General features: G+C 54.9%; 7 protein-coding genes across 7 annotated transcripts in view; 3 read left to right on the top strand and 4 right to left on the bottom strand.

Annotated features, from left to right (window-relative positions):
- Nucleotides 1-277, top strand: part of PHACADRAFT_248359 (uncharacterized protein) — a 3,324-nt gene extending 3,047 nt beyond the window's left edge. Inside the window, exon 5 of the mRNA XM_007390981.1 lies at nt 109-277. The gene's annotated coding sequence lies outside the window, so the exon portion shown is untranslated. The remainder of the gene's footprint in view (nt 1-108) is intronic.
- Nucleotides 278-530: 253 nt separating this feature from the next.
- Nucleotides 531-1,805, bottom strand: PHACADRAFT_248358 (uncharacterized protein). Its single transcript, XM_007390980.1, has 3 exons — nt 1,362-1,805; nt 889-1,296; nt 531-832 (listed from the first exon to the last, which is right to left on the bottom strand). The coding sequence occupies exons 1-3, from the start codon at nt 1,770-1,772 to the stop codon at nt 620-622; spliced, it is 1,032 nt and encodes a 343-aa protein (XP_007391042.1). The 5' UTR covers nt 1,773-1,805; the 3' UTR covers nt 531-619.
- A 507-nt stretch (nt 1,806-2,312) lies between these two features.
- On the bottom strand, nt 2,313-4,413 carry PHACADRAFT_248356 (uncharacterized protein). The gene is made up of 3 exons (XM_007390979.1): nt 3,979-4,413; nt 3,600-3,926; nt 2,313-3,544 (listed from the first exon to the last, which is right to left on the bottom strand). Exons 1-3 carry the CDS (start codon nt 4,168-4,170, stop codon nt 2,414-2,416), a joined length of 1,650 nt encoding a protein of 549 aa, XP_007391041.1. The 5' UTR covers nt 4,171-4,413; the 3' UTR covers nt 2,313-2,413.
- A 326-nt stretch (nt 4,414-4,739) lies between these two features.
- On the bottom strand, nt 4,740-6,112 carry PHACADRAFT_24819 (uncharacterized protein; the record flags this gene model as incomplete). Its single annotated transcript, XM_007389544.1, has 6 exons — nt 4,740-4,821; nt 4,877-5,544; nt 5,592-5,666; nt 5,721-5,760; nt 5,815-5,879; nt 5,936-6,112. 6 exons carry the CDS (start codon nt 6,110-6,112, stop codon nt 4,740-4,742), a joined length of 1,107 nt encoding a protein of 368 aa, XP_007389606.1.
- A 742-nt stretch (nt 6,113-6,854) lies between these two features.
- Nucleotides 6,855-7,933, top strand: PHACADRAFT_248351 (uncharacterized protein). The gene has a single exon (XM_007390978.1). The coding sequence runs from the start codon at nt 7,087-7,089 to the stop codon at nt 7,630-7,632; it is 546 nt and encodes a 181-aa protein (XP_007391040.1). The 5' UTR covers nt 6,855-7,086; the 3' UTR covers nt 7,633-7,933.
- A 66-nt stretch (nt 7,934-7,999) lies between these two features.
- Nucleotides 8,000-9,931, bottom strand: PHACADRAFT_248349 (uncharacterized protein; the record flags this gene model as incomplete). Its single annotated transcript, XM_007390977.1, has 2 exons — nt 8,000-9,687; nt 9,740-9,931. Coding segments are annotated over 2 exons (1,723 nt in total), but the record flags the coding sequence as incomplete, so codon positions are not given.
- Nucleotides 9,932-10,382: 451 nt separating this feature from the next.
- On the top strand, nt 10,383-12,452 carry PHACADRAFT_248346 (uncharacterized protein). Its single transcript, XM_007390976.1, has 4 exons — nt 10,383-10,791; nt 10,839-11,195; nt 11,247-11,280; nt 11,332-12,452. Exons 1-4 carry the CDS (start codon nt 10,456-10,458, stop codon nt 12,429-12,431), a joined length of 1,827 nt encoding a protein of 608 aa, XP_007391038.1. The 5' UTR covers nt 10,383-10,455; the 3' UTR covers nt 12,432-12,452.
- Nucleotides 12,453-13,056: the final 604 nt, after the last annotated feature.

Here is a 13,056-nt window from a genome sequence, read left to right as displayed (position 1 = left end):
CACACCTGTGCGATCATGTGCAAGCGTGCGGGCAAGACGCAGGTCGAGATCTGGAGCTTCAGGCCGAACGGCGTCGAGGCGAAGGACTGAGCGTCATCGCGTCGAGAGGTTATAGTTTTATGGACTTCCGGCTTCCGGACTGTGTCTTTCGGTTTGTGGATTGTCGCTTCGGCTTTAACTGTTCCTGGACTCGCTCATGCTCTATCACTCATTTCTGGTCTGCTTCTGTAGCAATAATACTTAATAATGTAATGGCGTGCACTCTCCGTTGTGGACCTTATAATCAGTTCCATTGAAAGATCTTGCTACGTAACATGGGCCGGCCCCAGCTAGTATACAAACTCGAGGTAATGATACAGACAACGCATGCAATGACAGAAGGCAAACTCTACTCTCAATTTTATCACAGAAAAAACCTGAAGGTCGTCCCCAATGAGATATCTGGTCTCTTGGTGAGTCAGGAGGTAAATGACCGCTACAGTTGGAGACAGTCTGCAGTTAATTCCGCATAAAATATAGAAGTCGAGTTTGTCATTTGTGTAAATGGTTGCGGGGAATCCTATTGTTACAGTATGGAAAGAGAGAGGGTTGTTGAGAGTCATGAATGAGCGGAGACTGCTTAAAGCGCGCGCTTGGCGTTATGAGACGGGGTATAGTTGCCTCGCATGGCGTCGTTGTACGATGGCGGCGGATCGTGGACGTTGGGCGATCCAGAGAACGACGGTTGAGCTTCTGGCGGTGCCGAAGATGCTTGCTGGGGGGTCGGTCGGTTTGTGGCGTTCGGCGCAGAGCGCTGGCGGGCGTGACCCCTCGCAGGACGAGGCGGAGCAGTCTGCTCGACCTTCAGTATCAGCATCAGAATAAAGTACCCAAGCCGATGAAACGTACCGAGCTTCTGTGATGGCTGGAGTACGCCTGCGCACCGGACGTCGCGGGCTGCGGCTTGCCCGCGCTCGCGGCGAACTGGCCCTCGAGTAGCCGAAACGCGGTGTTCAAGTCCTGGGCCGTCACGACGACCGGCTGTGGCGAAGCCTTCTGCTGGTACCCGCCAACGATGCAACGGAGCGTCACGCGCCAAAGCATAGCGCCGGCGTCGCCGTTTGTGCCCGTCGCGCGCACGTACTCGGCCTCGACGAGCGGGCGGTAATCGCGATACCCACGCTCGCCGACGGCCTCGTCCAGGAGCGCGTCGATGCGATGCATGTCGAAGAGTGTGTGGCTGTACCGACATCCGCGGCCGAGACGGCATGTGCCGGCGACGTGCAGCTTGCAGAGTGTGCGGCGCGCGGGGTCGGGCTGGTACGTGGCGGACGAGACGTCAGCGTGCAAAGCGCAGGAGAGACAAAAAGGGTAGTACTAACGGGGTAGCTCCGGCCAAAGACCCGTCGCTCCAGGGCGTCGATCGCGACTCCCGCCTCGCGTCCCTGGCCCTTCACTGGGTACACCGGCTGCACACTCACGCTGCCTCCGAGCCCGTCTGTGCCGAGTCCTGCCTCGCAAAGCGTTGCCCGCCCGCCTGCGAGCAGCCGCATCCTCCATTTGTGCTCGTCCGGATCTGCGCCGTCCAGGATGGTCGAGTACTTGGTGTATTCGACCAGGAAGTGCACTTTCTCGTCCGCCGAACTGGGCGGGAGTTCGCCCACGAGCGCAGCAATGCGCGCGGTGTCAAGGAGTGTATGGCTATATTGGCATGCTCCACGGTTGCAGACGCCGTCCGTGGCGAAGTTCCTGCATATGCAGTATTGGCGGGTGTATTTGGCGTCAGGAGGCATGACTGGAACGGTTCAAAGTACGGCGACGGAAAATGAGAGGTAGGGGACGAGGCAAGCCAAGGAGAATAGTTTAAAGAGGGTTAGCAGATGCGGCAGATAACAGACAGGAGAGTCGGGTCCGGTGTATGTGCATTCCAGGGCTGTTCGAGCTGTGCGCCGTGCGGTCGTTGACAGGTGCCTTGCACGTGCAGCCGGAGACGCTAGCTGCACTCGCCGCCGCCGAGAGCGTATCTGACGGCGCAGGAGAGTGAGACGAGCGCAAGACAAGACTGCAGTGTACGTCGATGTCTGAGAGGAAGTAGGCAATAGGGTCGAGTTGTGGTTCGGTTCATGGCCGTCGACTGAGGCCAAAAACGGTAGGCGCCCAAAGACCCTCATCCGGCCAATGCAATATTGCGTCCTCCACCGCTTTTTTCAAAGAATACAAAGCAGCCGCTACGCTACGTATGCCACCGAGTCCCAAGCCGACGTGCCACTAGACACAGGCTGCGTTTTGCCGACGTCGGGCAGCACCGCACATAAATATATCACAGGCAAGCTGATTGTTACCACAGAATATCTGCAAACCACTCCCCTACACCAGTATTATATTCCTAGTGATGCGTCCGACATACTAAACTCGAGAGTCGTGCAGTTATCTCCTAAACACAAAACATACAACAGCATATGAGAGCTAGAGCGGGAGCGCCGCCTGCATATACGGCTGCGCACAGGGCGGCAAGAATGGCTAAGCCAGCGAGACCTTGGAGGACCGAAACGCACGCCGCAACGAAGGCTTCCCCAGCCTCTGCAAGAGCCTGCCATATGGTAGGCCAAAATATAACGCCGGCAGCAGTTAAGGGCAGTAGCAGGAAAAAGATGACGCATGCTATCGCCACGATTGCTGCTTCATTCTGATCCCGGCGCCGCGAATGGGAGTGGGTACAGGACGAAGTGTAGGTGGCGGTGGCGGCGTACGAGGGTCTGGCGGTCACCGGCGGTGGCAAGCACGTCACGCTCTGCTGCACGTAGTTGGACGCGTGCATCGACGGCGTGCGTACTCCCACCGAACTGTACGACGTTGCCCCGTATTGAGGCTGTCGAGAGCTCGCGACGGTACGACTCGGAGGTGGCTTCGCAGGGAGACTGACGCGAGTAGTTGCAGACGTCGTTAGATGCGCATGATTAGACGTCGAAGCGGAGCTAGTCGAGGAATAGCTGGATGGTGACGGAGAAGCCGGACCAGCGTTGACCTTGACATCGACTTTCACCACCGCAGTCGGCGGCTTGGTGAGCTGATTCACAAACGGTGCAGGGGTGGAGGGAGACGCCATAGGCGAAGTCGTCGTTGTCTTGACACCAACGTCGACTTTGACAACCGCCGATGATGTCGTGATGGTGTGGCTAGAGCGCACTTCGGAAGTGGAAGAGGGTCCAGCTGGCCCAGTCGCGCTCGCTTTCACCTTGACATTGACCTCAAAGGCAGAGGACTTCGCAAGGCCATTTGTGGAGCTCTGCTGGGCAGAATTAGTGGACGCTGAAGTAGATGACCGCGAGGTCGAAGACGGGGACACAACGGAATGATAACTCGGAGTCGGAGCTGCTGACGCGAGGAGCCTCGAAGATTCTTTAGACGCCCCTTGCGAGGCCGTTCGTGAAGCCGCTGAGCCACGAGATGGACCCGAACCAGCAATTTCGGAATAGGGAGGAGGGGCTTCCCGATGCGTTGAGCTCGATGGCCTTGCTGTCGTCATCGCGGGACTTCGATACTGCTGGCTAGGAACTGTGCGGGCCTAGCTTAACACACATCAGTGACGGCGAAGAAAATTGATACAGGGCTTATCCTACCGAGGCATTGAGAATAGATCTCAAGTACGTTACGAGCTGTCCCATGACGGTCGCGAGATGATCGCCGGCAGTGATGGGTTCGCTAAGCATGTCTGAATTCAACTGAGAGACCATCCAGAAGAAGTTGGGGCTGTCATGTTTCCCATAGGAGATGTAGGTCGGCGATCGGAGAGCGCGCGGTCTCTGGCCGTACTCCCGCAGAAGGCGTTCGACAACGGTAATATCAATCAAGTCGTGGCTGTTGCGGCATTGACAATCCTTCTGGCAGCTGTTATCGGCCATACTCTTGCAGAGGGTAGCCTTGGGATCACCAGGCTTCCATGGAACCTAATACCACGAGTCATATTTAGCTTTGAGCAGGCTACAAACGACGACAAACCGGAGCAACGCGGCCAAAAATGCTCTTCTCAAGCTCCTTCACCGCCTCGAGAAGGCTGGTCGCTTTTGCCACCTTGGGATTGTATACTCCTGCGTTGACGTTGTATACCTTGTCGTCGAGAGTGATGCGTTCGACGTTGCGTAGATTGATCGTCCACTCCCCTGGGCCTCCACCAATAGCGCGGAACTCCATTGTGATAGAAGCCGATTCGTATGGTCGCGCCCGTGCATTCACATTGTGCGGGGCGTCGCGAACAAGCTGCAGCAACCGAGTCGGGTCGATCAGTGTGTGGCTGAACGAGCAGGCTTGACGATTGCATTGCCCTCGAGCGAAGGCGAGACACATCGAACGCCGGGAGTAGTCAGCATCCCGCGCAGGACGAGACATGATGGTACCCCTCTGGTTCAAGATGGTGGGCGAACGGAGGTAAGGATGTCGGCTGTGCTCGCCTCACTCGCTGCATGATGCTTGGTATTTGGCAAGCGTGCGAATGAACCTAAATCTACGAGCGGCTGTGGGCACCGCCTGCCAGAGCTCTTCATATGCTGCAATCTTAAAAACATGCAATGACAGAGTTTCCGAACGTCAAGGTATAGGAAACAGCACATGAAAGTACACACAATAGCGATACAAACATTGGCAAGACGGGATTGCGAGCATTCGATAGAGCAGCAATGACTGATGTCGCTTCAGTGTTTCCTATACAAATATTGTGACAGATAAGGCGATAAACGCACAGCGTGCTATATGGACGCTTCTGGTTATGCCACCAGCTTGAAGTGCTCGGCGAAGATCTCTGCGACCTCTTCTGCTGCACCCCATGATCCTTGATAACCTGCAGCGCTAGGAAAGGGGCGGTTCAGTCGTGTTCGTTCAAACCAGATAGCCAACCACTCACCCAAACCCGTACGCATGGATGACCAAGAAGTCGTATTTCTCGGCGCCCTCAGCAGGCGGCGGCAGGAACTCGCTTTCCAACGGAAGACTATACCACTGTGCCTCGATCCTCGCGCCCCCTCTCCTTGCCGGGCGCAGCCCGACATTATGCCCAAGAATCCTGGTCTCCGGATCGTTCAACGCGGGAGCAAGCTGCAAACAGCGCCTCCAGATGTCGCGGGCGGTGTCAAAGTCGACCGAGAGGTTCCAGTTGTCCTCCTGGAAGGTGCCGCCGAGAAGAACGTGCCCGTGCGGCGCGGGGCGCGGGATCATGTATGTTGCCTCGCCCGTAGGGACGCTGCTCAACCCGAGCGGGTGCGCCAGGAACTCCTGCACACCCGGCGCGTACGCGAGAATCGTCTGTCCGCGGATGGGGTACACGGCGGTGTCTTCGACGCCGATGAGCGAGCGTGCGCCGAGCGCCGTGGCGTTGATTACGACGCCTTGTGGGCCAGCGATCTCGGCTGCCTCCTGGATTGAGTACAGCCTCTTGCGGAGGAAGATCACGCCCCGTGCATTTAATTCGTTCCTCAGCCAGAGGAGGTAGAGCTGTGGGTTCAGAGAGACGGTTGTAAACGCGACTCCCGCGACTGCGCCAGAGGGGACTTCTTCCTCATCCAAAATACGGAACTAAGCCAAAATTAGTGAGGCTCGGAGAGGTGAAAGAATAGAATTACATCGCGGACTATATCTTTATACCAAAACTTAGCATCGTTAACAGGCTCAGCGTAGCAGATGCGCGAAGGCAGGGTCTGAGAGCAGCACGCTCAGAGGGCGCACAACGCTGTACTCGTCATCTGACGTACTCGGATCAGACCAGACGAGATCATATCCCATAGCTTGTTACTGTATTTTCATTGGTCGACTATTCTTAACGGAAGCGATATGCAAAACACGCACAAAGTGATCAGCTCGCGTTTGTACTTCTTCTCCTCGTAGCCACCGATAGGCGACCAATTTGCGCCCTAAGAGACGAAGCTTCGGTGATTGGGAACATTCATAAACAGTGCGCTCGACTCACAGCCCAAGGACTGGCCCAAGCCTGTGAGTTTAGGTCCACATCCTCGGGTAGGTCTCGCGCGACCACCGTGAACTTGTACGACGGATACTTCTCTGAGAGGACGTGGGCAGTCGAAAGTCCGATGACGCCTGCGCCGAGGATGACGACGTGCGGCACACTTTCGTCTGTTTGAGACATCTCTTCAGGGCAAGGTTGCGACAAGCTCGTATGCGAAAGAGTCGTATTCGAGGCACACACTATCGTCAGGCCATCGTAATCAGTGCGACAATGTCATTTCCACAGTCCGGTGTGTGGAAGAGATAAGATAAAATGAGAGTCCACACAGCCCGGCGATCGCCTTGACGATCATTGATCGAACAACCGGATGCGGCAGGTGCTATGCTTTAACGGCGACTCTCAATTTCGGGTTGCCTTGCGATGTCGGTGCGGCCTGCGCCTGGGAAGAATGTTGACTCAGGCCCTGAACAAGGCGTTCTATCGCGTTTGTTTAGGCGACATGCTGAAGGCAGGTGTTTCGGATACTGCACCTAGATAGAGCTTATTGACAAATATGTCGCAAATTTTTTCCCAAAATCATGATGCATCAATAGCGATCTTTTCTCTCACAAGCCTCGTTAGGACATCGTGATGTACATCACGACACGAAATTTGCCTCATGAGGGCCTCACGTGAGGCAGTTTTGATACAATTTTGATGCAATCTTGGGGCGTCTCCCTCATGAGGGTAAACGGAAATTTGCGACATATTGACATGGCTACAACTGCAACGGTTGTGCTCATTAGGGGGATCTGCGCATATCTCATGCAGATGAGTAGCGCAGCTGTCTAGGTTTCTATGTTGCTAGTCAGCCAATGTTATGTGGGAGGAGTCTCGAGGTCAGTCTTTCCTGAGCTTTATCAGTGCTGGTGTGTTGTTTAAGCGTTTGAGACTTTCACGCGGTGGTGTTCATAGTTTGCTTCTAAGCGTGTCCTTACTGCAAGCCGTCCTACAACGTGCCGTCTGCGCTTTGCACGGCTTAAGAGTTCTGCACTCCTCGAGGATGAGCAGACCTTCACACCCACACACCCTCTGTTGCCCTTGCGATACCTCGTATCTCCTGCACGTCCTCACACATCACGCTAGTATTAATCCAACCGTCATATCGAGGCACAATGGCACCTCACATCAAGTTCACTTCCTTTGGCATTCCCTACCTCGCCAACATCACTTTCCGACGAAAGAAACGTAGTTCCAAGTCCGTATACTCAAACGCGGAGTTCTCGGACAGCGACTGGACGTTCGCCTCAGCTTCGTCTGACACACTCGCATATCCCGCTATAGACAAGTCCCACATCGAGGAACAGGGCCTGTACGTCTGTTTTGCGGCGTATGCAGATCTACCTCCGCGGCCGCTCTCGCCTACGCGGGCCATGCGTCTGAAACATCGCATCGCAAGCGCAGTTGTCAGGGCGGGGATGGGTTACGCAGGGGATGCAGAGGCAGCGGACCCGATTGACTGCGCATTGAGGGAACGAGGCGCATTGCCACCAGTGCCCGTCAGCACACTGTACACGGGCACGTATGGGCAGGTTTGGGATGCTTTTGAAGCTGCAGGCTTGGTTGCCAGGACATGCGACGAGGCTGGGTTCCCGAACGGTAGGACATCATTTTGCCTTTCCCACTGGTGCGGTGGCTCACCTTCTCAGCCACACGACTAGGTACAATGTTTGTCGTGAGACATACACCTGTGAGGTCTATACAACTCGTCAAGCTCACTTTATGGGCATGATATGGTGCGTCATATCGGACTAGCACGGTCATATTTCTCTGAATGATGTCTAGACTTTTCTGTCTCTAGCGCGAGTCCGCTTCCTCAATAAAAGACACAGCAGTGCTGCAAACCAATGTTGTATTATAAGATCTGTCAGTCCTGTATCTTTATTATGTAATTCTATGCCCGCCCGTATGCAATAGATATTGCGCAAGAATGTCGTAGGCTCGATACCAGCCACCCTGGCCATAATAATGGCCAGGGCGGTTAGAAGCACTGCATGAATCTCATATTTCGCATTCGTTGTCCTTTCGACGGTATAAATTAGGGATGTACAATATGTAACATGATCCAATGATACAGGGATGAAGTGAATGTACGTTACCTAGGTAATGAGGATATCTATATCTCCGGAATACAATGCGAGTCGAACAATCCATTAGCATGCGTTGAGGGCCAAAACGTCAAACTCTAGAATCCCTCCTTTCCGAGGTCCCACTCTCTCACCGCGCCTCGCTTCTTGTACGCAATCGCCATGATATCCGTGACTTCGCTCGTCCCGCGGCTGTTCTTATCCTCCTTCAGCTTCTCCTTCCCAACACCCATCCGCTCGAGTCGCTTCTTATCCTCCTTGTCCTCGCGCCGGCGGCGGATGACCTCAAGCATCGCGTCCCAGCCAGCAAAGTCCGCGTCGTCGATGAGGCCCGTCGCTGGGACACTTGGCATGGCTAGCGGCGCGACGTCGAGGCGCGGGTCGTATGAATCTTCGAAGTACTTGTCCATCTTCGATGGCAGGTGCGCTGGGAGCGGCGGAGGGGAGGTCGGCGGCGGCGGAGGCGCCTCGCGTGCCTTCTCGCGTTTGCGCTTTGAGCGCGAGGACTTTTCGTGGGAGGGAGATGACGGCCGGGGTCCCGGGGAGGGCGAGTATTTATGCGGTGTGCGAGAGGATGAGGGGCTCCTGTCTGTAAGGCCTTTGGCTCGTGAAGAGGGGGCACGAGGTCGTGAGGCCAGGCTGGCACGCAGTTGAGCGACCTTGTCGTCGAATTGGCGGCGGAGTACTTCTTCCTCTGCTTCCTTCGCAGGATCCTTCGGGGTTTCTGATGCGCCGTTGATCTCCTCGGGGCGCGACTGGGGTTCGTCTGACTCACGCAAAGGTACACGATCGCGAGAAGTCGAACGAGGCCGCTTGCGAGGAGAGTCTTCGTAGTCATCCTCTCGCTTCCTCCTGCGCGCGTCTGATCTATCTTCTGAGACGACACTGTTGGACCCAGACTTCAGTGAGGGGGATCGCTTTCGTCGTGTTCGGGTTCTAGCCTCATCTTCTTCCCTGTCCAATGGGCCTGCAGGCGAGGATGACCTTGTTCGTCTGCGTTCGTGATGTCGTCTACCCCTTCTACGTTCGCGGTCCGCATCATCTCTATGAGGGCGGTGGTGGCCACGGTCGCGACTCCGAGATCGCCTCAAACGTTCACTTCGATGTGTGTGGCGTCGCTCCTTGCGTTCGTCCTCGCCCTCGCCGTCAGAGTGGGTTTCCGGCCGCGGAGACCGACTACGCTCCCTGTGCCGTGTGTGTCTTCTACGGCGCTCAGAGTCGTCGTCTTCACCCGTCGGTGAGCGAGACCGATACCTATGTCGCCGTTCATTACGACGAGATTCTCGCTCCTTCCCCTTCCCCTTCCTATCCTCCATTTCGCTCCCGTCGTAGTCATCTCTCTGTTCCCAATCTCTTTCTCCCCTCTTCCTGTCACGACTATCTCGCTCGTCACCTTTGTCTCGCTTCCACTGCGTGCCACCCTTGCCCATAAGGCGGCGGAGCCGTTCTGCATCTACTGCTTCTTCCGCTCGAGCACGCCGTTCACGCCTCTCTTGCTCCAGCCGCTCCCTACGGACTTCTTCGGCAGCGACAGCCTGGGCGCGGAGGATAGTTTTGTTGTGCTCATCTGTGTTCTTGATGATGGACGTCAGGAAACGCTTGTTCGTCTTGGGGGCGTTACTCTCTGACCTAGGACCCGCTAAGTGCTGTACCGCCCCAAGCATGTTACCTCTGGGCTCACCAGGTGTTTCCGGGCAAATAAGCCTTGTAGCCTTCGGAACCATAGCGCTCCGCCTTTTGCTTTGCTTCCTTCAGGATGAGCTGCGCAACGTGGCGGTCGAGGTCTTCGTCGAGAACTGAGTCAGACACAGAGGAGCCCATAGATGCGCGGACGAGGTTAGACACCACGGACGACAGCGTAGATTTGGACATGCTGGGCCGTGGCGGTAGTGTGTAAAGTGATCGTGGTGCGGGCGGGAGTTAGCTTGATCGGGATGTTTAGGCGCTTCTCCAGAAGGGCGCATCAATCTCCAGGCCTACAATCTTTTTGGTCCTCCTGAATCCGACCACTCCGACTTGTATCTGACCGCTAATAAGCATATCTCCCATAATTGGCATTTATTATCAGAACATCTTGTACGGTTATCGCCGCAGGGGGTTAGAATGAACGGCTCGATCACGCTCCTTACAAACATAAAACTTCGCTGCAGCCTGAGCGAATCAAGCCCCAGCATCTCCAGCAGAGCACCTTCAGTCCTTACTGACTGCGCCATTGGCAGAATAACCTCGCTAGCTGATGTACATCGGTGAGTGTCGAAGTGTGTGCGCGCGATGTGCGGCTTACAGCTGCCGCTTTAAAGTTTAATATAATATACATGCGGCAACCACGATGCCTCTAGCGATATGCTGGAAGGAGACTCATCTTCGTCTCGTAGTCCATCGTCACATACAACCACTATGCCATCGAACTCCGGGGGCCGTGCTGGGCGCACGATTTGCTCTGCCACGGCAAAGCTCGAGACATGCCATCAACTTCGCAGTTGCAGGAACAATCACTCTCTCGTCGATTCCGCCTTCCTCGAGCATGTTATTCGTTCTTCACGCTCAAGGAACCCCCTTTGCGACGGAACTATTGCCATCGAGTACTCCAAGGAATCGCAAACAGCTCCTTGGATTGTGCGGTTCTCGTTGGCTCTCCCAGATGGGCCGACTGTACTGGCGCACAAGGGAGGCCCGACCCTGATATTCGCGCTTAGGTCCTTACTAGTGGATGACTCTCCCACCAATAATCCAGTACGTCGAAACTGTATCACAATCCACGAGTACTCAACTGCGATCAGGTGCAAACCTGGACGACTCATTCAAGGACCCTTTGTCACGCTCATATGAACAACACCTGCCCAGCAGGTGTGGCGTGCAATCTTAGTCATAGTCTTTTTGATCCCCAAATGATTGTTGACTTGATTGCTCGCCATGGCTACCCCGGGCGGACGTTCACCATGTCATACACGGACAGCGCAGACCTGGTGCTCGGTCGCAAATGGCAGCTGCTCATGACCACTGAAGAGCTCAACATGAATGTTACTCGACCATGGAGAGAAGTTTCGGTCGTTGATGCGAACCTCAACGCTGCCTTTCGTCTTCTCGAGGGCAACGTCGTCTCGAGAGTGCCGCTGCCACCCCAGTATGACTCCACAGTAAGTTTAACAGTATATGCAATCCATGGTTCTGGCTGATTCTGTGCACAGCGCAATGCGACAAGAGAGACATCCTACACTAGCCGTAAGCCATCGGCTGGTTTGCTCTGTTTCTTCAACTGAAGATGTTGTTCAGGGATCATCGTTGACCCGGATTTGCCTCCTGCGTATAGCCCTGCAGTAGGTAGTGCGGCGCCAGCACCATCCCGTATCACGATCCAGAGGCTTCAAGCAGTGCCAACCTCTGACAGCTCGACTCGAACTCGCGAGATACCTCCAGCATACATCGATGTTATGGGTGGGGACATCGATGTCATTAACGATGACGATTATATTAGCCTGCCTTCGCCATCGGATTCGCCACCTATCGGAGTTCGCACCAGGAGAGATTTTGCGCAGCGCTCACTCAGCCCTTCTCAACTACCCCTTCCGCCTCATCCCTACTACAACCGCCGACTATACGACGATCGACCGGGCGAGTTCCCTTGGACTGCTTGGGAGATGTTTTACTGGCTCTCCCATGCTCAGCCGCCCAGGAGCCGACATAACCGCTTAAACTCTACGTATAGCCTTGGCTTGCCGCCTGCTCCACCGGTTGTCAGCCCCGATGGCTGGGATAGGCTGGACGAGCTGGACAGTCTCGAGATTTTAAGCGGCCTAGGGAAGGTAGCTGTGAGAGTTACACAGCGTTTAGGGCAGCGCTTGATGCAACATTTCCTCACTTGGCGTACTCGACCTCCAACCGATGGCAGGGACCTCAATATCGCGGTCTTCAGTGCTTTGCAGCAAGTAGATCGTAGGCTGCCATACCACCATTTGTCCGCTAATTTTGACAACTGCGGGTACAGTGGCTCGACTATCTTGTATGGAATTGCCTTACCGGCGCTGTTGTGGTGGATCGACGGGTGGCTCCTGCGAGATTCTATCTTCTCGCTTATCCGTTTGTTCTCCTGGCTCTTCTTTTCCTATGTTTATCCTCCGATCATTCCCTGCTTCCTTGTCGCATCACTCACGCATTCGCGATTCTTGACATCAGTCGTCCTCTGTGGTTTGCACCCCGCGGCGACGCAGTACGTATTTTTCAACTACATCACACGCGGATGGGTGTACTCCACCTTCGTATATGTTGCTCACATGCAGATAGGACTCTTCATTTATTACGCTATCCTTCGTTTCCTAGGACATCCCTTGTACATGGCAGTATTCATGCGTGGACTCACTGCTGGTGTACTCTAGGCTTGGGAAAGGATAACCTCGTCTGGACTGCTCCCTTATTAATCAATTGATTCAAGTTCTTGCTCCCCTCCCATCCGACCTGCCGTTTCGCTCGCATGGTTCACAAAACTTTTAATTTAACCAGCCATTCTTCTTGTAGAGGAGTTCGAGCACACGAGAGAATGAGGGGAATTGGCTGATTTTCTTTTAATTGTACGAGGCGTACAACGTGTATATATACACGATGAATACAAAGGAGGCGTGTGCCACTGCGTCACAGACAAAAGGGGGTGGCACCAAAAGCACGCACCATACGGCCACAAACGATATGACATGAGCCTCTCGTTTGTCGGGTGCGCCAAACGTGAACTACGACACTCCCCCTCAACGAGCACGAAGCCCGATTCGAGCGAGTTGCCTCTCGTGCGCGGGACGAGTCAGGGCCTTGGTGAAAAGGTCGGCCTGATTGTCTTCAGATGCGCAGTAGGTGACCGTAATCTCGTTGGAGATTATGCGTTCGCGAGTGAAATGATACCGCACGTCGATGTGCTTGGAGCGCTTGTGGAATTGATTGTTTTGCGAGAATGCGATGGCGGCCTGGTTGTCGCCGAGAAGGGGTGTCGGGCCGTCCGAGAGTAGTCCCAGG

The sequence above is a fragment of the Phanerochaete carnosa genome (genome assembly GCF_000300595.1).
Source record: "Phanerochaete carnosa HHB-10118-sp unplaced genomic scaffold PHACAscaffold_1, whole genome shotgun sequence".
Lineage (NCBI taxonomy): Eukaryota > Fungi > Basidiomycota > Agaricomycetes > Polyporales > Phanerochaetaceae > Phanerochaete > Phanerochaete carnosa.
This window is presented reverse-complemented; position numbering and strand designations above follow the sequence as displayed.

What these genes read in the sequence shown, in the direction of transcription:
- PHACADRAFT_248358 (XM_007390980.1), bottom strand. Translation starts at nt 1,772, where the DNA reads ATGCCTCCTGACGCCAAATACACCCGCCAATACTGCATATGCAGGAAC. An exon ending in TCTTTGGCCGGAGCTACCCC is followed by an intron (nt 1,297 to 1,361) that starts GTTAGTACTACC and finishes GCCACGTACCAG; the next exon opens with CCCGACCCCGCGCGCCGCAC. An exon ending in CCAGCCATCACAGAAGCTCG is followed by an intron (nt 833 to 888) that starts GTACGTTTCATC and finishes AAGGTCGAGCAG; the next exon opens with ACTGCTCCGCCTCGTCCTGC.
- PHACADRAFT_248356 (XM_007390979.1), bottom strand. Translation starts at nt 4,170, where the DNA reads ATGGAGTTCCGCGCTATTGGTGGAGGCCCAGGGGAGTGGACGATCAAT. An exon ending in TTTTTGGCCGCGTTGCTCCG is followed by an intron (nt 3,927 to 3,978) that starts GTTTGTCGTCGT and finishes TCGTGGTATTAG; the next exon opens with GTTCCATGGAAGCCTGGTGA. An exon ending in GATCTATTCTCAATGCCTCG is followed by an intron (nt 3,545 to 3,599) that starts GTAGGATAAGCC and finishes GTGTTAAGCTAG; the next exon opens with GCCCGCACAGTTCCTAGCCA.
- PHACADRAFT_248351 (XM_007390978.1), top strand. Translation starts at nt 7,087, where the DNA reads ATGGCACCTCACATCAAGTTCACTTCCTTTGGCATTCCCTACCTCGCC.
- PHACADRAFT_248346 (XM_007390976.1), top strand. Translation starts at nt 10,456, where the DNA reads ATGCCATCGAACTCCGGGGGCCGTGCTGGGCGCACGATTTGCTCTGCC. An exon ending in ACTCTCCCACCAATAATCCA is followed by an intron (nt 10,792 to 10,838) that starts GTACGTCGAAAC and finishes AACTGCGATCAG; the next exon opens with GTGCAAACCTGGACGACTCA. An exon ending in CACCCCAGTATGACTCCACA is followed by an intron (nt 11,196 to 11,246) that starts GTAAGTTTAACA and finishes TTCTGTGCACAG; the next exon opens with CGCAATGCGACAAGAGAGAC.